The 25,007-nt window shown below is 41.1% G+C and overlaps 1 protein-coding gene across 5 annotated transcripts in view; it reads left to right on the top strand.

Moving 5' to 3' along the window:
* znf385c (zinc finger protein 385C) overlaps positions 1-25,007 on the top strand; it is a 433,208-nt gene that overhangs the window by 128,884 nt on the left and 279,317 nt on the right. For 3 of the 5 annotated variants that reach the window (XM_043674952.2, XM_043674953.2, XM_043674954.2), the window contains one exon: positions 13,961-14,224. The exons of the other annotated variants lie outside the window; for them this stretch is intronic. In XM_043674952.2, the coding sequence (XP_043530887.2) occupies positions 13,963-14,224 (262 nt within the window). In that variant the 5' untranslated portion in view covers positions 13,961-13,962. The remainder of the gene's footprint in view (positions 1-13,960; positions 14,225-25,007) is intronic. 5 annotated transcript variants of the gene reach the window in all.

Here is a 25,007-nt window from a genome sequence, read left to right as displayed (position 1 = left end):
GCTCAGAGATGTTCTCTGAAACAATCTGCAAGTTGACGTCCTGTCTTCCGGATATAGAAGAGATCACATTGGATGCAACAAATACAGTAGATGACATTGGTGGAGGTACAGGTAAATTTCTGTCGGATGTGGAAGGATCCTTTAGGGCCTTCGGAGATGAGGGGAGTGGTGTGGGCTCAAGTTTTGCACTTCCTGCGTGGCAAGGGAAGGTGCCAGGAGTGGGCCATGGGCTGGTGGGGGGGCGTGGACCTGACGAGGGAGTCCGTTTTTGCCACCTACAAACAGACCCCACCACCAGAGACCTGTTTCCCTCCCCACCCCTACCAGCGTTCCGGAGAGACCATTCCCTCCATGACGCCCTTTCCAGCACCACACTCTCGACATTGTTCAGAGTCAGCCATGTTGTTGTGAGTCAAGAGTCCCATGGAGGGCAGACTAGATAAGGACAGCAGATTTCCTTCCCTAAAGGACTTTAATGAATCAAATCAATTTTTATCATGATTGACAGTGATTACATTGTCACCATCAAACTAACGTTTCATTCCAGATTTCTATTGAATTTGATTTTCACCATGTGCAATGATGGGATTTGAAGCCGTACGCCAGAATATAACACTGGGCTTCTGAATTCCCAGTTTCATGACATTACCACCACACCAATTCCTTCCCTAATTGTCATTATTTTGTCCCTCTATAGCAAGCATGAGGTAATTGTGTTTTAACATGCCAGAAGTTGCTACTTTTTTAATAGGGCCAATGAAATAGCATCGAGTTCTGCTACAACCAGCCAATACGGCTCAAAGTGCTAACACACAACCTTGACAGTGTAATCATAAAGAGTATATTCACTTAGTTGTGGAGTCTACAATACTTTGGCTACAAAATATCTATGCAAGATCTCCAGGCAAAGAACGTCAGAATAGCCCAGGACCTTGATCAGATGGGCAGTGGGCAAAGGACTGTCAGATGGAGTTTAATTTAGATAACTGTGAGATGCTGCATTTTGGAAAGGCAAATCAGAGCAGGGCTTATATACTAAAGGCAAGGTCCTGGGGAGTGTTGCTGAACAAAGAGACCTTGGAGTGCAGGTTTATTGTTCCTTGAAAGTGGAGTCTCAAGTAGACAGGATAATGAAAAAGGTGTTTGGTATGCTTGCCTTTATTGATCAGAGCATTGAGTTTAGGAGTTGGGAGGTCATGTTGCGGCTGTATAGAGCATTGGTTAGACCACTTTTGGAATACTGCATGCAATTCTGGTCTCCCGCCGTAAGAACAATGCTGTGAAACTTGAAAGGGTTCAGAAAAGATTTACAAGGATGTTGCCGGAAGGTTTGAGTTGTAGGGGGAGGCTGAATAGGCTGGGGCTGTTTTTCCTGGACCGTTGGAGGCTGAGGGGTGACGTTGTAGAGGTTTGTAAGATCATAAAGGGCATGGATACGACGAATAGGCAAGTTCTTTTCCCCAGGGTGGGGAGTCCAAAACTAGACGGCATAAGTTTAAGGTGAGAGGGGAAAGATTTAAGCAGGATCTGAGGGGCAACCTTTTCACACACAGGGTGCTGCATGTATGGAATGAGCTGCAAGAGGAGATGGTGGAGGCTGGTACAGTTACAACAGTTAAAAGGGTATATGAATAGGAAGGGTTTATAGGGGTATGGGCTGGATGCTGGCAAAAGAGACTAGATTAATTTAGGATATCTAGTCAGCATGGATGAGTTGGACCAAAGGGTCTGTTTCCATTCTGTACATCTCTATGACTCTATTTAATCTTACATCTTATTAGAGATCTTCCATTTTGTTCTTTCTCCACCGTCTTCCATTCACTTGCTTAAAACCAATCTATTTCTAACTTTTCCCAGCTCTGACAGAAGGTCATGGACCTGAAACCTTGAGTGGAAATTAATGCCTTCTGACAAGGTGGGTCTGGAGGCAGCACCAATTTATCAGATGGCAGGGTGACAGGGGAGGACTCTATTGCCTTCCCACCTCCGCCCAATTAAATCTAGGGCAGGGAAGGTCCATGGATTGCTTTCCTGCCTGCTATCACTTGAAGCCCTGAAGTAGGGAATTAATAGCCTCTGAACTGCCTCTTCCCAGAGCCACCAGCATTCACCCAGCAGCAGGCAGAGCAGTCACTGGACAGGATCCTGAAATGCAAATGTACCTGTGTGTTTGTTTATGTATTCCCAGGGATCCTGAGGGAGGGCACCATTCAAAGGGATTTGATGTCTTGTTGCAGGAGCCAGCATCGGGAAATGGAGGGGCCCATAGAGCGCATGGTGAGAGGAGGGATGCCCTGTATCTTTCACAGGCAGAGGGCCCTCCAGGCATAAGGCAATGAGAACAGAGAGTCATGGAGATCAATGCCGACAGTTTACCCCCAAGGACCTGAATACAACGCCGGAAGAATTGAATGCCTCACTGCAGCGGTCAACAAGCGAGAATGCACCCCCGCCCCCACCCGGCTGTGACCCACAACCCTAACTGTGCCCACCTTTAGCCAAGGCTCTCAGGATTGTGGGATACAGTTAGAAGTGCCAGGATTTCCTCCTGTGGGTCCTTGATGGAGGGAAGACCCACTGTTGGTCACCGAGGCACCTACAAGCAGCAGCCCTTACCCTGACAACGACAACAGTGTTTATAAGACTCCTGTCTTCTGTGTTAAATACCACCCATTAGCTCTGCCTCTCTCGCTCTCCTCAAGCTGCCTGACCTGTTGAATATTTCTGCATTTATTTCCACATCTGCAGTACTTTGCTCTTGCATTAACCCTATTATCATGATAGTTACAAAACCAGAAGTTGCTTTTGAGAAAAAAATCGCTGCTTTACATTTAGAACACATTTTGTATCCTTTTCGTATTTGCCTGAAATTTGTGGTTTTTTAGGATTCCTCCTAGCAAACAAAGAATCAACATTGTTTCGTGATAATCCATTTAATGACTGTTATTAAAATAATGAGTGCTATTTCAACAAGGTACCTTCCTGCAATTGTATTTCCTATTGTATTCCATTAATTCGAGGAAAGATTGAAAGTGGATCAGTAGTGCCATCTTGAGGTATAATTGATACAAATGATGGATGTTTCAGTTCAAGAACAATTTCAGTTTGAGTTGTACACTGAGGAATTACTGAAAGTGGCTGTCAACATGGAGGGACCGTTCAGGTTGTAGCATCAAGTATATATCCAAGATTTTTAAAAATGTGAGATACCAGAAGTGTTTCTTATTTCTGTGAGGACCTTCAATATTCTTTTCATGCAACGCACCACTTGAATCAAAGATTTCCACAGAATAAAAGTACAGATTCACTTTTCAATTTCTGCAAACTTTCACTAAAAGAAACGTTCATATGTTTGTAGAGTTTTATCAAAAAGACATCTCTGGTACAACAGATTATTTAGATGGTTGTTGGGAGGATGGGTGCAGCACAATTTGGCAATATCCCGCAAAGAGAAATCAGACAAAACCAGAAACACTGTTCCTGGTGGTGCTATCTGTGTTTCAACTTGTTTTCAATTTTTCTATAAGAGTTTGATTGCAATAATACAGTTTGCGACAATCATCTTAAGTTTTTAAAGGTCTGTGGTCATTAAATTGATCAAAGGTTTTGAGGTATTTTGACTTCGCATCTTTAGACTCATTTAGTATCTCGTACATTATTAATTTTTTCTAGCCATCTTCCGAGGAATTATATTAGTGATGTCTATATCACTGTTTTGTAAAGAATAATAATGTGAATGATGGAGCAAACTTGACAGCAAGTGGCAGAGTAGAGGCATTATGGACTGCACGCCATGTAACCCTGATGGGAGATCCAGAAGAAATTCAGGGATATAGAAGGAACAGAAAGGTAAGGCATGAGTGTACTTTTGCAAGATAATTGTGCCATGTATATCTGGATAAGAGAGAAAGTAGAAGACTTTAACTTAGAGGTTGAATATTATTGGGTCACCAATCATTCCCTGGAAGAAGTCAGGCATTTGTAGGTCCAAATTTCACATGTAACTCATCAAAAAAAAACTTTTTTCAGGTGGGGTGATGTGAGCTTCAAGTATTACCCCTGACATCTCAAAGGAGTAAAAGGTGAGCAGAAGGAATCCCACACCATTCCCCTCCTCCTGGAAATTTCCTAACTCTCTCCCACCCAGAAAACTAAATCTCAGACTCAGGTTCATAATGATTGGTTGACTAAGAGGAGAGCTAGATATCCAGCTGCTTTTGTTAGTACAATTCCCCAGAAGGGGTTCATTATGAATGTTTCGCTGAGCTCCAAAATTCTCAAGTGCATTAGTTTGGCAGGGACTCCTGTTGTGATGAAGTGAGTGAGGTGAATGCCTTGCTTGGTTAAAATATTGATGTGGTCACCATAAGTGAGCTCTTTTGTCGATTTTGGACAAGACTAAGTAGTGTGAAGTAGGTAGTGCTATGCTGATACTCTCATGGCCCTATCTGATTGGTGATTGCATCAGGGTTTTTGTTTACAAAGCAGATTTGTCACTTTAACATAGGAATTCAACAATTGCCATTGTTACTATACGAATGTTTGCTTCTGTGGGTAGAAAGTTGAATGAGGCATGGAAGAGGCATAGACAAAACCTTTTGAACTAACCTTTAAAAAGGTTCCTGAAGTCAGAATCCTGATTCCTGACAGTGGTTGCGAACCCTAAGTCATGAAGAGGCTGTCCCGATCCATGACGATTATCGGGGCCAAGAGCCATCCACTTCCTGCAATGGAGATGGCCAGTGGTGAGCTCACAACCCTTCTCCTGAGTTGGTGAAAATTCTGGAGATTCCTTCTTGCCCTTTTTAAATGGCTCCACAGACCCCCTGACTCTGTGAAAATGTGACCCATTGTGTACAGGAGAATAATAGTACATGTAGTAATGAAACAGGACTTAAACGGATAGAGCTTCTCATTTATTCCTAATACCTTATGTTTTTTTCTCGCAGAGAAATGAAACTCTTAATACATACAGGCCACAAAGGAGCACAAGCAATGGCCTGAGGACCATCACATTTGAGTACTGAAACAGATCAGCACAGATTTCAATACTAAGTTAAGGAAGAAACCTCTGGTGAGGCACAAGTACTGATGAGGATGCTGGTATTTAACTGTAACCTAGTGATCTCAGGATATTAGTGAGCACCCTGCTTGCTGCTGCTAATTTGCAGCAAGTTACAGACTTTTCTGCACCAATCCTAATTCAACATGGCACCCGTATTGAGTCTTGTGCCTCCCTTCACAAACAGTGAGAGGTGACCTCTGATGGTGCCAATGCCCATATTTACACTGACGCGGTGGAACAGTTCTTTGCTGAGCACTTTGCCATGTAGTGACATCAACAGCATCTGCAACAATGACCCAGTTCCCCAGCACAGCAAGAATACTTCTAGTGAAAACCTCTGCTGCACATTGAGAATTTGTGTCTAATTATGGTGACAAAGTCATGATGGACTTCTAAAGGAAACAAGGCCATCGTGACTCCTGCAAAGATGAATGGACTCCGCAGCAGAGGTGCTTTAGTTTTAACCACAAACACTGGTCTCTGTAATTGTGTGTCTCATGTAGCCACTCCTGCTATTCCTTTAATGAAGCAAAATAGATGGCAGTACAGTACATCAAAAACTAACATTGAAACATTCTTGGATTGTAATGAGAAAACAATGGAAAAAATATATTGAACATGCACTAAAGCACAAAATAAAAATAAATTTATTTTCCCAACATCTTGCAATCTGTTATTTCTATGGTTGAGCAAAAAAAGTGTCAAGAACTATGTAAATGTAAAAAGCCTTTTCAAAAAGTAAGCAGTGAGAACATCACTTCATCAAATGCTAACACTGGCCAATTTGCTTCTGGTGCTTTCTACACAGAAACATTCTGCTCTTTTGTAGCTTGCAGTTTTATAGTGTCCAAGTCCATAGTGAGACTTCTGTCTGCAGTAGTAGTTCTCTGAATCTTGCCTTAATTTACCAGGCACTTGGCATTTTTCAAGGTCTGTGATTGTTTCAAGCGTCTGATGTGACACTACACCAACCTGAGCAACAGCCCATAAAAGCATTATTTTTCTGCATTCCCAGGTTATTTGTTCTCTGTGGTTAAAAGGCTTATCCAAACATATTAGCAGATACTATTGTACTTTGAGACTCAGACGTGTAGCTATTGTTTTCCTCCCTCATGATCATATTATACTGCCTTTACGGTATCACAATAGTCCCAAAGCCTGTCCATTTCTTCTCCAGTAAATATCATAAGGAAGTGAAGAAGGCTATCTGAGATTACAAAGATATCTTGATCAATTGAGTCAATGGACTGAGGAGTAGCAGATGGAGTTTAATTTGGATAAATCTGAGGTATTGCATTTTGGTAATACAAGGACAGGATTTATATGGACAATGGTAGGGCATTGGGTAGTGTTGCAGAACAGAGAGAGTTCAGATACGTAACTCTTTGAAATTTGCATCGGGGCTAACGGTGGTTGAGAAAATGTTCCGGACTCTTTCCTTCATTGCTTGGACCTTTTGAATATTGGAGTTGAGACATCTTGTTGATGTTGTACAGGACATTGGTGATCCCTCTTCTGTATGCAGCAATGGTCTTCCTGTAATAGGAAGGATATTATTAAACTGGAGAAGGTTTAGAAAAGATTGACCAGATGTTGCTGAGAATGGAGGGTTTGAATTATAAAAATAAACTGAAAAGGTGACCTTACTGAGATTTATAAAATCATGAGTGACATAGATAAGGTAAATAACAAAGGTCTTTTCTCTGGGGTGGGGGAGTTCTAAACTAGGGGGCATATTTTTAAGGTGAGAGGAGAAAGATTTTAAAAGAACATAGGTAGTAGCTTTTTTACACAGAGAGTGATTCATGTGTGGAATAAACTTCCAGAGAAAGTGGTGGATGCACGTAAAGTTGCAATGTTTAAAAGAATTTGGTAAGTTCATGAGTAGGAAGGGTTTGGAGGGATATGGGTCAAGCATTGGCAGGTGGGACTAGTTTAGTTTGGGACCATGGTGAGCATGGACTAGTTGGACTGTGTCTGTTTCTGTGCTGTATGACTCTGTGAGTCTAATAGTATTTTGCATATTTATTTTCTGAAAGTGATAACGTGTCATTTGCACAAAAGCAAATATCTTATTTTTGAGTGCTGTTAGATTAATTAGTGTACAGTGGGCTCGTATGTACAGTCATAGATGTTCTGTAAGAAAGAATGAACTTGTAGCTCCTTTCAAAACTTCAGTAGCGGTACGGTGGCTCAGTGGTTAGCACTGCTGCCTCGCAGTGCCAGGGTCCCCAGTTCAATTCCAGCCTTGGGCGACTGTGTGGAGTTTGCACATTCTCCCCATGTCTGCATGGGTTTCCTCCCAGTACTCTGGATGTGCAGGTCAGGTGAATTGATTATGCTAAATTGTCCATAGTTATTAGGTGGGGGGGGGGGGTTGGGTGACTCTTTGGAGGGTCGGTTTGGAAATGTTGGCCTGAAAGGCCTGTTTCCACACTGTAGGGAATCTAATCTAAAAAGTATCAAGGAGCTTCATAACCAATAAAGTCCTTCTGATGCAATATCGCTTTTTTGTACAGGAAAGTCAGCAGCCAATTTGTACATAATCTTCCTCAAATTTGCATCATATAAATGACTAACTTGTGTTGGTGATTTTGGTTTTGATGTTGGTTAGCAAGCAAAATAGGTGTTACTGCTCTTCATTTAAAAAGCTCCAAGTGGTGTCTCATGAGAGGACAGACAAGATTTTATGTTTTTTCTGGAAGATAGCTCCTCAACAGTGTGGCTGCCCTTCTATGCTGCTCTGTGCGGCCAGCATAGATGCTTTGCTCAGATCGCTTGATTAAAGCCACAGACTTCTGATTCACAATTACACTGGAAATATCTCCGGTTGTGAGATTTTCCAGCAGTTGTGACTGAAATGCATGTGACTCAGTATTTAAAGGAACAGGGCATTAGTTACCTTCGCAGTGGGGAAGTCCATAGGACAGAAGCTGAGAAGCGGCAATGGTCTTGTTGACACTCAATGCAGAAAAAGTAGTTAATTGTCTTGTAGGTTGGCTTGGAGCAGATTTGTACACTGTAGTCACAGCTTTTGTGCTGAGCTTGATCCTACTCGTGCTGTGCAAAACCATGGATCATAAGCCTAAGATAGTCACAAATAAATCAAACAAGGAATTCATGACAGTGTGGACATTTCTACCACATGGAGTGGCTGAAGCAATTCACATAGACTCATTGAATGAAAATCCAGGGAGCAAGCAATTGAAGGATATGTTTCGCAATTGGAAAGAAGTAAGGTGGATGGTAGATACATTGAGTATAAACAATATAGGGGACCTGATGGGTCAAATGGCCTATTTCTATGCTGCAGAATTCAATGTGAAACCCTAGGTTGATTCAGTTTTGTGAAGATGTTCTTATTATCTGATAACTGCTGTGAATTGTCTGTTTGAAGGACTGCTACAAAATATTATCTGACAATCTGCAGAGATCCTAGTTTTCTGAATATGAATTTATCCTGTTCACAAATAGATTATCGTCTTATTTTCTCATGTGAAAGCTTTTCAAAAAGGAATTGCACCACTGAAGTGTCGAAAACTCTTGTTAGTGCAGCAGTCCTTTTGAATGCTGACTGTGGCTCAATACTTCTGTCACATAACACTGAATTTTCTGCAGCTATGTGTGATGAACTTTACAGAGCCTAGATTAGAAAAGAAATATTTTTTAAAGGAGAATGGTAACACTGAAAAAGTGAGAATAATAGTTTCCTCTGTGGTCACTGACCTTTAAATAAATTATCCATTGCGCTCTCCTAAGTATGAGATTGTATGTATGTTTAAATCAGGTGTTCTATTAACTGCAACAGAAGTTTTAATTGCATCAATACACTGATTTTTTTTGTAATTAATTAATTCAGTCTTCTGTAATAGAACCCTTAGATTTTCCAATATTTTACTCTGAATGTAGAGTAGGCAATGGGAACTTAATTCAGGACTGCATTAATTGTACTGACTTTGTTCTTATATATATATATATTACATCCATTAAAAATAGTGTGATTGCAGTTAGAACTGTATCTGTCTATAACACTGTCAGTATAAAGTTATGATAACTCATGATACATAACGGTTCTACCACCTTCAACAGCATTCTATTACATTCCATTTGAAAATTCAAAAGCTAAAATTAAACCCAGAATGAAGCCTGAAGAAACTAAGTAACATGTTTGTGACAAAAAAAAGGTAAAAACAGCAGATGAAGAGTACCCATCCAGAAGAAGCAAATAATCCGAGTAAAGCTACTTGCATTTCCATTTCAACCCCATACACTTACCACCTTCTCAATGTCTCCTGAGGCTACAGCTTCTCCTTAGAGAGTATCCTGGGCTTCTTTTACATAACAACCCCCCCCCCAACCCTCCAAACTGTTTTTACTATCTGGAGCAATCTCGTCCCCATTTTTTAATGTCCGTTCTCTTCCTTTAATTCGCTGATGCAGAGCTCAAGTCCACCAACTTGATTTATCTAAATTTCCTTTCCTCAGTCTTCCCTTTGTCCTCCTCATCCTCCTTGCTTTATCATCCCATCCCCTCATCTTCTCCAGCTTTCTTCTCCTACAATCTCTTCACATCCTCCCTCAATACCCCCATTGTCCTCCTGTCCTGGGCCATGAATATATACACATTCTATAGTTTTCAAATGAATCACAGAAGTTATAGTTTATTTTTTCTTTCTGTGTTGACCTTTCCTTAGCAAATTGTGATGACATAAAAGCTACTCTAATAGTGTTTTTGGATGTAATTTCTGACTAATTATTTTATCAATTACTATTTAACAAAAATGCTCAGCGTGTTTATATATTAATTACATAGCCTTTTCCATTAGCACTAAATTAACAGGAGCTGCACAAATGCCCAAAAGATTTATACCCTGTTAAACAGCAATATGTTGTGCTAATGTAGTGATAATGCTGCTGGTCTAGTATTGCTGAGCCTGGTCCAATGTTCCAGAGATGTGAGTTCAAATGCCACCACAGCAACTGAGAGAATTTTATTCCATCTAATAATGAATCTGGCATAAAATACTAGTCTCATTAATAATGATCTAAGAACTAAGAGATTGAATCAGATGGGCTTGATGACACTAATGTTGGTCAGGAAAGGAAATCTGCTTTCCTTACCTGGTCTGACACACAAGTAACTTCAGAGCCACAATGTGGCAAACTATTAACCGGTAGAGATATGCAGGAATGTAGATTTGAGGTTAAAGTCAATCAGCCAAGATCTTCTTGAAGGGCTACTGGCCTATACCTGTTCCTTGTTTGTATGCTGGTACGGCCTCTGAAATGGCCTAACAAACCAATCAACTGTGTCAAACCATGACACAAAAGTAAGGAATAAAGTAGTTAGATCCATCCAAGATTGATATGAATATCAGAAATGAAATGACACACCATCTCCTTATGGATGTCAGAGTACATGTTCCATCATTGGGTGAACTTTGGGATGGCACAGTGGCTCAGTGGTAAGCACTGCTGCCTTACAGTACCAGAGACCCAGGTTCAATTCCAGCCTCAGGCGACCATCTGTGTGGAGTTTCCACATTCTCCCTGGGTGTGCATCGGTTTCCTCATGCTGCTCCAGTTTCCTCCCGCTGTCCAAAGATGTGCACATTAGGGTGAATTGGACATGCGAAATTACCCATCATGTCCAGGGATGGCAAGCGAGATGGATTAGCCATGGAAAAGTGCAGGGTTACAGGGATCAGGTGGGGGGAGTAGGTTTGGGTGGGATGCTCTTTCAAGAGTCGCTGTGGACATGTTGGGCCGAATGGCCTGCTTCCACACTGTAGGGATTCTGTGATTCTCTGAACTGTCTCACAAACTAATCAGGCAAAAGTCTGACATACTCATATTCACCAAAACATACCCAACAGTTAATGTCACATACCACAATCACCCTTCTTGCTAGAGGTCAGAGCACCATGATCTATAGTCAGGAGGGAGTGGCCTTGGAATACTCAACACAGATTCCAGATCCTATGAAGTCTCATGTTATCAGATCAAACCTGTGCATGGACCATCACAACCATAATGATTGGGCAAACTGGATATAACTGCCAGACTGGGCCTGCAGCAGGTGGTGAAAGAATCAACACAAGGGAGACATTTTGTCCTGTTGCAGATGTGTTTGCCAATGACCGTATTGGTGAGAGTGGCCACTTCAAAAGACCTGATGGAGATGAAGTCCCATCTTCACACTGGACACTCACTCCATTCTGTTGTGTCACATTCTGCTGACTAGGATAGATTCCAAATTACCTCGCAACTCAAAACTGTGCCATCAAAACTGATACAGCCTGGGCCGTCAGCAGGAGGATTGTATTCTGCCACAACCTGTAAACCCATGGCCAAACATATCCCTCACTGTACCGTCAAGCAAGGAACCAACACTGGTTCAATGGCGAGTGTTGAAGGGCACGCCTAAAGGTGAGGTGCTAAACTGGTAAAGCTACAGTTCAATCTTCAGTACGGGCTAAACAGAGAAGCAGCTTGCAGTAGACAGGGCTACGTGAGCCCACAAATCAAAGCTCTGCAGTCCGACCACATCCAATTGTGAACCGTCTTGGATTATTAAATAATTAACTGGAAAATGAGGCTTGAAAAATAACACCAAACATCAGTGCAAAAGGCAACACAGAAACAATTTTGATCGGAAGTGTGAGTGGATAATCTGTCTAGCCTTCATCTCTGGCTTTCCATCACAGTAGATGTCAGTCTTCAGACAAATCAATCCATTTGATGTGGTATCAAGAAAGAAGGTACGGGATGCTGCAAAAGCCCTGAAACATCCCAACTGTGTAACCGAAGACTTACGCTTTAACCACAAGAAATATCCTTGGCAAAGTTATCCCAGCACAGCCACAAAATCAGCATTTACTGAATGATTTACATAATTTCCCATGGTGGCAGCACAGTGGCTCAGTGGTTAGTACTGCTGCCTCACAGTGCCAGGGGCTAGGGTTCAATTCCACCCTCGGGCAATTGTCTGTGTGGAGTTGGTAGCCTATGTCTGCATAGATTTCCTCTGAGTGCTGCGGTTCCCTCCCACAGTCCAAAGGTGTGCAGGTTAGGTGGATAGCCATGCTAAATTGCCCGAAGTGTCCAGGGATGTGTGGGTTAAGTGGGTTAGCCATGGGAAATAAAGGGCTACAGGGATGGGATGGGTCTGGGTGGGATTCTGTATGAAGGCTCTGTGCAGACTCAATGGGCTGAATGGCCTCTTCCTGCACTGTTGAGATTCTATGTGTGTCCTGTTCCCAAAATTCAATAAATCCAGTCTGGCCATCAGTCTACTTTCGATCATCAACGAAGCATTGGTAGTTGTCTTTGACAGTGTTATCAGTGCATTTACTCGTGAAAAACCAACTTGCCAATGCTCAGTTTGAATTCCAATGTGTCAGTTCGGCTCCAGGCCTGATTACTGACTTGATTCAAAATGGATCAACTAAACTTGCTTGGATGAACAATGCTCAAGAAGCTCAATCGATCCAAGACTCGAAACAAAGCCCCACTTGATCAACATCCCATCCAGTACCTTAAACATTCAATCTCTCCACCAGTGGCATCAGTCGATATCATCGACCAGACACGCTAACAACTTGCCAAAATTATTTTGCCAGCATCTTACAAACCCACAACCTCTACCACCCAGATGGCAGGAGATTAATGGGTCATCATTTCCTGTAGAGCCCCCTCCAAATCACACCACATCCCTGTTCCTTCAGTGTCCCTGGATCTCCCTTCTTGCAAGGTCGGCAATGGTTCAAGACGGCAGTTCACCAGCACCTTCTCAAAGCTAATTAAGGATGGACATTGCTAGCAATGCTCACTTCCATACACAAAGGAAGCAAGTGACTAGAATTTTGTAATAGTGTAAACTTACAATACAGCTGTCATTCAGAAGATATTCAGATCTAAGGATTAAAGCGAAGCATTGTGTTGTAATTAACTTGCAACCAGAAATAGCATTTCTAGATTATGTTGCATTTGCATTGTTACTAAGTAACTCCTGATCCACATGTGGATTAACATGCCGCAACACAATTAAATAAAACAAATGTAAACTCGAATGGATCCAGAGCCTAAAGTTGCCAGAAATAAACTGTATTTTGATATCTTTATAACAACCCCTGACGTTTAGCCTAAGGCTGTACCTTCTTATGTAAATCTTTGGAGACACAGAGATATCCACAAAGCCAGGAACTCATCCTAATACACATGCTTAGCTGCTACAGGGACTGGATAGAGAATGACCTAATAGGTTTCTGATATTGTGTTAGTCTATTTCTCCTCCGAATTTGTTTTAATAAGCATCACCAATGTGAAACATACCAGGAATAAAACTAAATTAAGGAATTAGCATTTAATTCACAACACTAAGCTTTGCATTGCATTTATCAGTGTAGTTATAGATAGCAGTTTCCCATTATAAATTACAAAAAAAACAGTATTACAAATGAGTAAAGAAATCCCTTTAGGGAATTTATTTTATTGAAAAAGCATAGCAAGGTCAGTTAGGAATGAACTAATGAAAACTTTGAGATTAGGCACACCAGAACAATGTAATGATGCTTTATCATTGTATCATTATATTCCAATTTCAAAGAAAACAGAAGACAACTCCATTTTACAAAATTTAGAGAGACTTTTGGCTTGTTGATTTTTCACTCCTGGACAGGCAACAGCACGGCAGACAGGAGACCTAAAATTAGTTGGACTGAGAAGAATGTTTTTGGTATTCTAGGTTTCTCACATTCTGATTTCCAATGTTAACATTGAAAATGAAATCAGTTTTGTAGATACTCTGTGAAAGGAAAGAGGTGCTCAGTTTGAAAGCTGAAAAAAAGAAATTTCAGTACTTAAAAAAACAGTTAATGACCTTTCTTCTTAAAGGTATGAAACGGCCATTAAATCCTCCTCTACCTCCTGAAAGTGGAGACGCAGATCCTTCCTTGGTGAATGATGACGCCACAGAATTACAATCTGTAGTCACGGACAGCACGCAGAAGCGGGAAAAGAAACTCCAGACTTTCACTCTTTGTGGTGTGTGTAACATCCAACTCAACTCTGCTGCCCAGGCCCAGATCCACTACAATGGAAAATCCCACCAAAAACGGCTAAAAAAGCTCCAAAATGGAAAAATGCCCACCAGCCAAGGTAAGGTTGAGATAGAAGGACCTCCCATGAACTCAATGCTTTAATCAAAACCAGTTCCTATTGGGTTTCCTACTCACATAAGGGGAGACTTCAGAAAGACAAATGAGGTTTTCATCTCAGATTGTTAATTTCAAATTTCTTTCCAGAATGAAAAGCCAAGTGTGCCTGATTAAAAAAAAATTGCTGCAATGTGGTTCTGTGAAAAAAAGTGTTTTTTTTTGTATGCTAGCTATGAGTATCAATAGACTGTCACCTGTATCCATTTCTGTTGTAGGTATTAGTCATTACCTTTCAACCTAAGCCCTTGAAGAATCTACTTATCTTGTGTTTCAGCCATTTTCTGCATCTCGTTTCAAGGGGTGGCCAGGAATTAATGTCGTCATTGGTTCTGGCCCATGACTCCAGTATCATAGTATGACCCAGAAATGTGCCCTCTCTCGGTTCTAAGAATTTCAACTCTGTCAATCTGTCGCTGAAAGAGCCTGCAGGATTCAGGATCAACACCTGAATTATTCAACTTGGTGAAAGTGAGGACTGCGGATGCGGGAAAGTCAGAGTTGAAGAAGTGTGGAGCTGGGAAAAGCACAGCAGGTCAAGCAGCATAGGAGGAGCAGGGGAGTCGACCAAGGTTCCAACCTGAAACATCGATACCCCTACTCCTCTGATGCTGCTTGACTTGTTGTGCTTTTTTCCAACTCTTTATTGACATGAATTATTCAGAAAAAAGGTGAAGGGAAGTGGACGATGTGCCCACAAATTGGGGTCTGACAACTGTGGCCAATAACTGAAGGAGGGAAGGATGGGGAGATGACCAACTGAAAGGGCAATTATGGGAGAACTAACCCATTCAGTGTGGGAGGATGTGGTATACATCAATCTATGATGTGTCCTGGTATGAAAAATGATTCATTGTGAGAGTCAGAGATTTCAGGCAGTAAGCCTCACCTGTTTGAAATTAGGATTCTATAGTCGGGTGTGAGAATGGTTGAACTGAATTGAGTTTGAATTGCTTTTCTTCATAATTTTTACAAGTTGCTGCAAATGGATAATGTCATAAAGCTGCACAAAAAAATAGATGAAGTTATTTATTTTATAGAATTAATGAAATTTATTTGTGGCCAATAGTGTAGACACAAAGCAATAGTTTTAAATTAAACTTTAATTGTCTCAAATATATACAGTGCTCTTCTATCCCACCACAGCACCATTGTTGATATTCAAATGTATTCTACATGAGCAAAGACTTTTTTCTAAGTTTTAGGAAGAAAGAATCCATTGTTTTTGGGTCCCCACTTCAAACTCTGTTCCCTGTAGCTACCAACTCCAGCCAGCTGCTCAGCAACGATCTGAGAGCAACCCATAAGTTTGTAACCTTGATCGTATATTTGGACCCGTTTCAGTTCACCCGCTGCTGAACCCAGCCCTCATGGCTTTTGTATCTCTAGACTCGACCTCTACAACATACTCCTGGCTTATTTCCTACATTCTACCTCCCTTTATTTAATCAAAACCAATTCCTGTTGGGTTTCCTACTCACATAGGGGGAAACTTCAGGAAGACAAATAAGGTTTTCATCTCAAACTGTTAGTCTCAAATTTGTTTCCAGAAATAAAAGCCAGGTGTGCCTGAAACTCGGCTGCTCCAGCCTTAATTTGCAGCAGGTCTGTGAATCCCTAGCACCTCAGTGACCTGCATTACCTCAGCGACCTGCATTACCTCCCAGTCAAGCTTCATTTTATAATTCTTATCCTCATTTTCAAATTCCTCCAAGATTCCATCTCTCCCTATCTCTCCAAATCCACAAATCTCCAATATCTGTGCTCTAATTCTGGCATCTTGAACATTCTCAATTTTAATTGCTCCAAAAACGGAAGCTATGTCCTTTGTTGCATAGACCCCCAAACTCGAGAATGCTGTCCTTAAACTTCTTCACCTGATGCCTCCATTTCTTCTTTACCTCTTCAACCAAGCATTTGATCATCTCTGTTAATATCTCCTTCGTGGCTCCAGTGAAGTGTCTGGAACATTTAATTACATTAAAGAAGCTATGTGATATGAAGTGTTGTTGTTCCTTTGTGTCTTTGTTTTGATTTATGAATGTGTTGTAATTCATCTCGCTAAAATTTTTATGCTCTACATTCCAAGAAGAATTCAATACTTAAAGCACCATTTGATGGAAATGAGGCATTTAAATAAAGGGAAGTACAATAACAGTTTCAAACAGTGCAAATATCACGTACTCAAATAACACATGATTATCACATTAACAAATGTCCATCGTTACGGCAAATCAGAATTGGCACTCAGAACATGGCACGCAACTGATTTTATTTTCTCTCTTCTTTCACATCTCTTATTTAAACCCAGCAAGCATAAACATGCTAAATTGACATTGCATATGTTATCTTTTGTCTCCTGTGTCATAGACTCAGTGCAGTGAGAATCTCGACTCTCAAGAACATGGTCTGTGTCGAAAGTATCTGAAAAAGTGCTGCTATTTCAACAAAAAATAATCGCAAATTGTACTAGAAACCATTTTGTATGAGTCATTACTTCTTGGACTTGCTCTGAGTTTGAAGAATTTTTTTTCGATTATGTAATAACATCCGCTCCCTCATACATGCCTTCCCCCATTCCCCTTCTGAACTCCACATCCAGAACCAGTTTGTGTCAAAATAACAAATAATTTGGTAACCTTCCCTGCTCCTGTAGTCTGTAGAAATGCCAACTCACATGATTTGGGCCAGTGTTTGGCTGACTTGCACTGTTTGTAAAGGTTCAATTACGTTTGCTCTGGAGACATTGACTATTTAATAGGAGCGATTACCAGCCTACTAATTAGTATATCATTGAAAATGTTTTAAACCTGATAATATACAACAACAAAAAAACAATACAAAAAGGTCAGTTTAAATTGCTTGTCAATCAGTGTGAGCAAGGATGAATTTTCATAGGTTTGTAAAAATTTGTTTGCCCATTCCCACATTAAGTGGTGATCACAAGGGGTGTCAGTCATGGGGTCCATGCCTGTGCTGTCCAGGGTCTGGGTACAGAGACTCCTGTGGTTTAAATGTCTATGATGCAAAGTTAGGTAAGAAATTAAATTGTGAATTGGACATGAGGTAGGTACAGAGGGCTATGGATAAGTTAAGTGAATGGGTGAACAAATAGCAAACAAAGCATAATGTGGGAGAATGTGAAACTGTCCATTTTGACAGGTCGAAGAAAACAAGGAGCATATTATCTACATTCCAAGCTTTGAGATACAGATAACTCTGGGTGTGATAGTGTATGATCATAAAGGTTAGAATGCACATAATTAGGAAAGCTAAATAAATGTTATCCTTTACTGCAAGGGGGAATTGACTGCAAAAGTAGGCAGGATATGCTTCAATTATACAAGGCATTGGTGAGAGCTCATATGGAGTACGATATACAATATTGGTCTTCATATTTAAGAATGTAAGTGCATTGGAGGCAGTTCAGGGAAGGTTTTCAAGACTAATGTCAGGAATGGGTACTATGAGGCTAGGCTTGTATCCACTGGAGCTTAGCAAAATAAGAGGTGACTTAATTGAACTTTTTAAGATCCATAGAATCTATATAGTATAGAAGCAGGCCATTTAGCCCATCAAGAACAAACCAATCCTCTGAACAGCATCCCACCCAGCCCCCCTCCCCTATCCCTGCATTTCCCATGACCAACACACCTAGCTTGCACACTATGGGAAATTTAGCATGGCCAATTCAGTTGACCAGCTCATCTTCGGACTGTAGGAGGAAACTGGAGCACCCGGAGGAAACCCACGTAGACACTGGGAGAATGTGCAAACTCCACACAGGTAGTCACCTGATGCTGGAATTGAACCCAGGTCCCTGGCGCTCTGAGGCAACAGTGCTAACTGCTGAGGCACCGCACCAACCATCCTGTGGAGCCTTGACAGGCTTGATGTGCATCTTATGAAAGAATCTGGAATTAGGGATCACTGTTTTAAAGGAAGGGTGTTGCCTATTTAAGACGTTACAATGATAATTTGTTTCACATGGAGGTTTGTGAATCTTTGGAACTTATCAAAATTGTTGGAAGAAATGGCCTTGAATGTTTTTAAAGCAGAGGTTGATCAATTCTTGATAAGCAAGGGGGAGTAAAAGGTTATTGTGGGTAAGTGGGAATGTAAACTCATTGAGCACGTGGAGGGCCCGAGCAGTCTACATCTGCTCCTCATTTGTATTTTACAGCCCATTCAGTGCTCCTCACTTTCTTAAATGCTCCATTTCTTCTAATTTATTCAACTCTTTATCTACTGTTTCATCGTCCTATATCCTAGTCTCATGTTGTATCAGCTGTATGTTGTCTTTTGGTTGATTTGGGTGTTGAGGTGCCTAATTTTTCCATTTGGTCCTCATTGTTTGAAAATCACTTTGTGCTGGCTTAGCACTTTCCCATCAAATTCTACCCTGACACTGACTTTACCTCATATTGGAATACTGTTGTTGGAATAACTGGTCAGTTTCACACCAGTTTTCAGTAAGAGACTGTGACTTAGGGAGTTTTTGTGCTCTTCCCTCACGGTAACGAACACAGTTACATTGGTGTCAAACTAATTTGTGAAGTTCCAGATTATTTTTACTGGGAGCACTTTTATTTACAACTCCAGTTCTCTCATTTACCACGTGCTGTTATTCTTGCTGCCTGATTGAGTTCAACTTTTGATCTTCCTGCTTGATAACAGCGACATCTGTTTCCATATCAATCATAGGCACATTCAAGGACTGCCAAACTCTGCATCTAGTTTTAGATCTGCCATGACCTCAAATTGGTGCATGTGGATTTTCAGCATTATGGTTTCCTCTTTTCCCACATGCCTCTGGATGGCAGAATTCCACACTGAGATGGGAAGTGGGGCAGTTAATTGATTGGTGACTAGCATGGCAATAGTAGCGTTCAACTTTTTGAATCTGAGGCTGTTAACTGAGCTGTCATGGCCCTGATCTTACTGGGTGTCCCATGCCAGCTCATGATAAGGACTTCCTTGCACTTTGCAACTATCTCTTGGCATTAACAGGAACATGGCCTCATCACAGCATTCTTTCCACATCTGCTTGTTACCTTTGCTTCATAGCTTGGCCTGGATTTTATTGGTCTTGAGACCTGCTTCAAATATATCTGTCTCTAGATCAACTTGTACAATACTCAGAGTGACAAAAGATATCCTTTAATTCAACAATGTAATTTACAACAGACTCAATTGACAAGTGCTTTGTTTTATGGAATGCAACTCTCAGTATCATAATATGCACACAAAATAATCCATAACATTGTGGGCTTATAGATAACTTTGGTTAGAAATCACCTCAAAAGCATGAGGTCCTTTCAGAGTGAGGATAACAGTTACTTTATCCTCCTTTCCTATTTAATTTGTTTTCAACCAAATGTGAGACCTTGTAATTACCTTTTTGGTTCAGGTGAAATCTCTCCCATTGTTCTAAAACATGCCCTCAGTAACATTTATTCAGTGACATACATACCAATGCACTGGGTTCCTGAACAGCTGTACATGGAGTGGTAATATCACTGGACTAGTATTCCAGAGAGCCAGACTGATTCCACCAAAGGCAGCTGGTGGAATTTAAATTCAATGAATAAAATCTGGAATCAAAAGCTAGTCCAAATAATAGTGACCATAATGCTGTAATGAATTGCTGTAACAACACTTTTTGTTTACTTAATGTCCACACTACATGCAATTCCAGATCCATCCTAAATATTACTCTTTAACATTCCATTCAATTCAAGGGCAATAAATATTGTCCTTGCCCATTTTTAAGTCTTGAGCACACATGGAGCAATGCTTCCTCAAAATCAACTTTAGAACTTCCAAAAAGTCTCAGTGTTCTTCAGTGCTGGATTTCCCAAATGAAGTATAAGAAGGACTTCCATTCCAGCCTCATCTTCGTCTTTCTGTTATGTATTGTATGCAGTTCACCTATAAATTTATTTACACCTCTGCATCAGATCAGTGAGAGCAATAGGGAGCGCACCTGCACAGGCATCTGTATAGCTGTATTCAGTGATATCAATGAAGAAAATCATTGTGATCATATTGGTAATGGCCATTACCTGCCACCCAGAATTGAAGTAAATTTTGTAGCTAGAAGCGAAACTTCGCAAGTGAATTTCTCATCCTGAGAAATTAAACTTAGAAAATACCTTTGCAATGTTGTTGTATTATGGCATTGATTCCACACACACACAGGCCTGTACCTCTTAAGACAGTTACAGGACATCACGATATGACATTTTGGTATAAAGGTCACCACCTCTCCATTAGTCACTGTCTGTGTGTGTAGTGGAGTCAGTGGAGTCAAAGTCAGCCATACATGTATGTTTGCAATTTTTGGGAAGATTTGAAGCTTAGCTTGAGATTCTGGATGTAGGTTTGCTCACTGAGCTGGAAGGTTTGTTTTCAGACGTTTTGTCACCCTACTAGGTAACATCAGCAGTGAGCCTCCAGTGAAGCACTAGTGTTATGTCCCACTTTCTATTTATGTATCTTGGTCTCTTAAGATGGGTAATATTATTTCCAGTTCTTTTTCTCAGAGGTTGGTAAATGGAGGCTCACTGATGATGAGGTTCACTGATAATGTTACCTACTATGGTGATGAAATATCTGAGAACAAACCTTCCAGCTCAGCGAACAAACTTACAACCTGATACATATATGGAATGTACAATTAACGTTTGTAAGCACAGAACCCAGACTGTGTACACATCTGTGACATTGTGACTAAGTGAGTAGTGTTATAAGTAAACTTCAAAGCATCTGATGCAACAAGGCCCCAGACATTGCAATATATGTTACACAGACTGACATAGAAAATGGCAAAGTATATCAAATATTAGGTAATTCATTTTTCTATCTGATTCTTTAATGGAGGCATTCACCTACTGAAAATTAATTGATTACTCCATTGTCAAAATGCAAGGCAAAATAATAAGAGCAATATTATTATGTTATTATGATACAATATCTAATATTGCTCTTTAAGTTAGAAAGGGACTTCAAGAAGCTTTATGGATTTGTCTCTTAGGCTGGTTTTAAGTTATGAATTGGGCATGCAAGTCTGAGAGATATGTCGTTCTATGCACTTTGTAATTTACAGTAATGGAGTTTGAAAGTGCAGTGATTGGATTCAACTGGACCTCATTGACTGTGAGATCTATGATTTGGATGGTTAACAGGGGCCAATCGGGAAAGCCCTGACTGACCAAAGATGTGTGGGTCAGGTGAATTGGCCATACTAAATTGCCCATAGCATTCGATGCATTAGTCAGGGATAGATATGGGGTAGAGCAATGGGTCTGGGTGGGTTACATTTTGGAGGGTCAGTGTGGGCTTGTTGGGCTGAAGGGCATGTTTCCATACTGAAGGGAATCTAATTGAAAAACCATAAACAGAGGATTTAGAATCTCCTCAGTTCAGGTGACTGACTCCAAGCTAGCTGGTCCAGCCAATGCACTGTGCACAAGTAAATAGAAGGTGACTTTGTGATGAGACACTGGCCTCTGTGCAGTTATTCAAAATGGTGGCAGAGGAAGGAGCTCCTCTGCTCCACCCCTTTTTCTTTTTTCCAAAATTTAACTTTAACTTACCGGAGATGTAGGGAGGAGACCAGCGGTAGAGGTAAGTCCCAGAGACGATCCCAGGTCAACATGGAGGGAGGGGGAAGTGGTGAGTCCAGCCGAGTACTGGAGTTGAGTCCAAGGCCAGGCCTGTGTGGGAAATGGAAGCGAGGCCTTGAGGTGTGAAGACCAGTGTGTTCTAGAGACTTAGCCTGGGCTGTCTGATGGTCAGCATGGATTTGGTGAAAAGACTAAACTTCTCGTGCTCTTTAAGAAGGAAACATCTCTATTCTTTATTCTTATGCTGAACTTTTCTTCATGATTCTCTTGCTTGATTGAATTGTTTGAAGAAGTAGCGAAGAAGATTGAGGGAAGAGTGGTGAATGTGATCTATATGGACTTCTGTAAGGCACTCAATAAGGTTCCTCATGTTAGATCTCTTGGAATATAGGGAGAGTTCGCCATTTGGATACAGCACTGGCTTGAAGGTAGAAAACAGAAGGTGGTGGTGGAGGATTGCTTTTCAGACTCCATGCCTGTGACCAGTGGTGTACCACAAGGATTGGTGCTGGGCCCACTACTTTTCATCATTTATATCAATGATTTGGATGTGAACATAAGTATGGTTAGTAAGTTTGCAGATGACACCTAAATTGGAGGTATAGTGGAAAGTGAAGAAGTTTACCTCAGAGTACAATGGGATCTTGATCAAATGGGCCAATAGGCTGAATAGTGGCAGATGGAGTTTAATTTAGATAAATGCGAGGTGCTGCATTTTGGAAAGGCAAATCAGAGCAGGACTTATACACTTAATGGTAAGGTCCTGGGGAGTGTTGCTGAACAAAGAAACCTTGGAGTGCAGGTTCATAGCTCCTTGAAAGTGGAGTCACAGGTAGACAGGATAGTGAAGAAGGGCATTTGGTATGCTTTCCTTTATTGGTCAGAGTATTGAGTATGGGAGTTGGGAGGTCATGTTGCAGCTGTACAGGACATTTTTGAGAGTGTGTTGCTGGAAAAGCACAGCAGGTCAGGCAGCATCTGAGGAGCAGGAAAATCGATGTTTCAGGCCAGAGCCCTGCATCAGGAGTGATGAAGGCCTGAAACATTGACTTTCCTGCTCCTCGGATGCTGCCTGACACGCTGCGCTTTTCCAGCAACACACTCTCAACTCTGATCTCCAGCATATGGAGACCTCACTGTCTCCCTGTACAGGACATTGGTTCGGCCAGTTTTGGAATTTTGTGTGCAATTCTAGTCACCCTTCTAGAGGAAGGCTGTTGTGAAACTTGAAATTGTTCCAAAAAGAGTTACAAGGATGTTGCCAGGATTGAGAGGTTTGAGCTATAGGAGGAGGTTGAACAGGCTGGGGCTGTTTCCCTTGGAGAGGCAGAGGTTGAGGGTGACCTTATAAAAGTTTATAAAATCATGAGGGGCTTGGATAGGGTAAATAAGCAAGGTCTTTTCCTGGGGTCAGGGAGTCCAGAACTAGATGGCATTGGTTTAGGGCGAGAGTGGAAAGATTTAAAAGCGACCTAAGGGCAAACATTTTCATGCAGAGGGTGCTGTGTGTATTGAATGAGCTGTCAGAAGAAGTGATGGAGGCTGGTACAATCACAATATTTAAAAGACATTTGGGTGGGTACATGAATGGGAAGGATTTGGAGGGATATGGGCCAAGTGCTGGCAAATGGGACTAGATTTATTTAGGATAAATGGTTGGCATGGATGAGTTGGACTGAAGGGTCTGTTTCCGTGATGTATATCTTTATGATGCTAAGCCTGTAACATGCCCTGTACCTAAGATGATGCCAAACAGCAACATTACAACATTACTCATTCAAGTGCACGTGACAATAAAGGCTAGTTTCAGAAAGGGAAGTACAAATCTTGCACATTCATGTATTGACCATTTCAGGATCAACTCTTTCTTGTCCAACTCATACTTCAGATCATAAAACTGTCTTAAATGTTACAGCCTGGTTTTCACTCTGTGTTATGACCACTTTATCATCTGCTCGAGAGGTTATAATTTTGCTTTGAATTCTCTTCATTAGCAATCACACTGAGGCAACATGAGATTTTACATAACTGAAGTTGCATGGTGCAATAAATGTTTCATAAATCATGTGCGTTTGAGTTTGTGTCTTCATTTATTCACTGTGATGATTGTAATGAGCTACAGCAATTGATTTTTCTTCCTCCCACAAAATGATTGCTTTAATTAGAATTATCAAGCAAGCACGTGGACTAGATTTCGTTGTACGTGTTTCTATTCAGTGTTAAGATACTGTCTACAAAATGCACACACAGCTATGTATTATATACATTTATGCATATTCAGAAAGATTCAGTTTTTAAGTGGCAGAATTCATACATTCTTCATAGATTCATGTAATTGCATGAACTGGACAATGGAATAAACTGTTGTGTCCCCAAGTAGACAGTGCTGCTGAGTATAGATTGATATTCTGTTGTAATGTGAGCTTAACGGGTCAATTGCAAAACATTACATCTAGCATTGCTAATCCACAAAATCAATTAATATTCACATACAAATAATTTCACCTTGCGACTTTGAGAGTCCTGAACTAGTTTCAGGATTAGGCAACATTATACAATCACAGAAATGTGAAGACAAAGGAGGAGACCATTGGGCCCATCATGTCTGTACTGGGTCTTGGAACAAGCATCATTGCCTTGTGCCAATCTCATGTCTTTCTCCCATACCTTTGCATTTCTATTTCTATCCAACATTGCTCTCATGATGGCAGCAAAGTAAGATGCTCCAGCTGGAGCTCCTCTGCTCGCCAGTTCCTTTTCCTTTTATTTTTTTCCCTCTTTTCTGCAGTTTTTCTTCTCCCGCCCAACCCACCTCTTTATCTTTGTAAACTACCCAACCTAGAGGAATGGAGAATAGACCCAGGTCAGAGTCCACGAGACCGAGACCATGCCAGCACAGGAGATGTGTCCCGGGAGACAAGTTGCGGGCCAGAGCCTGGAGCAGGAGGCAGTCTGAACCCTGGCAGGGTGGGAAAGAAGTTCCAGAGGCAAGTCCTGGACAGAAGCCTGCACATGGAGGCAACGAGGCCTTGTGTTCTGAAGCCTGGCGGGACTCAGTGAAAAGGACTATAATTTGAATAATTTTAAAGATACTTGTCA

The sequence above is a fragment of the Chiloscyllium plagiosum genome, unplaced genomic scaffold (genome assembly GCF_037043375.1).
Source record: "Chiloscyllium plagiosum isolate Xiang-an unplaced genomic scaffold, Cpla_swu_hap1 HiC_scaffold_32, whole genome shotgun sequence".
In the NCBI taxonomy this organism is placed as follows: domain Eukaryota; kingdom Metazoa; phylum Chordata; class Chondrichthyes; order Orectolobiformes; family Hemiscylliidae; genus Chiloscyllium; species Chiloscyllium plagiosum.
Note: the sequence above shows the minus strand (reverse complement) of the source record. Positions and strands in the feature narration are given on the sequence as shown.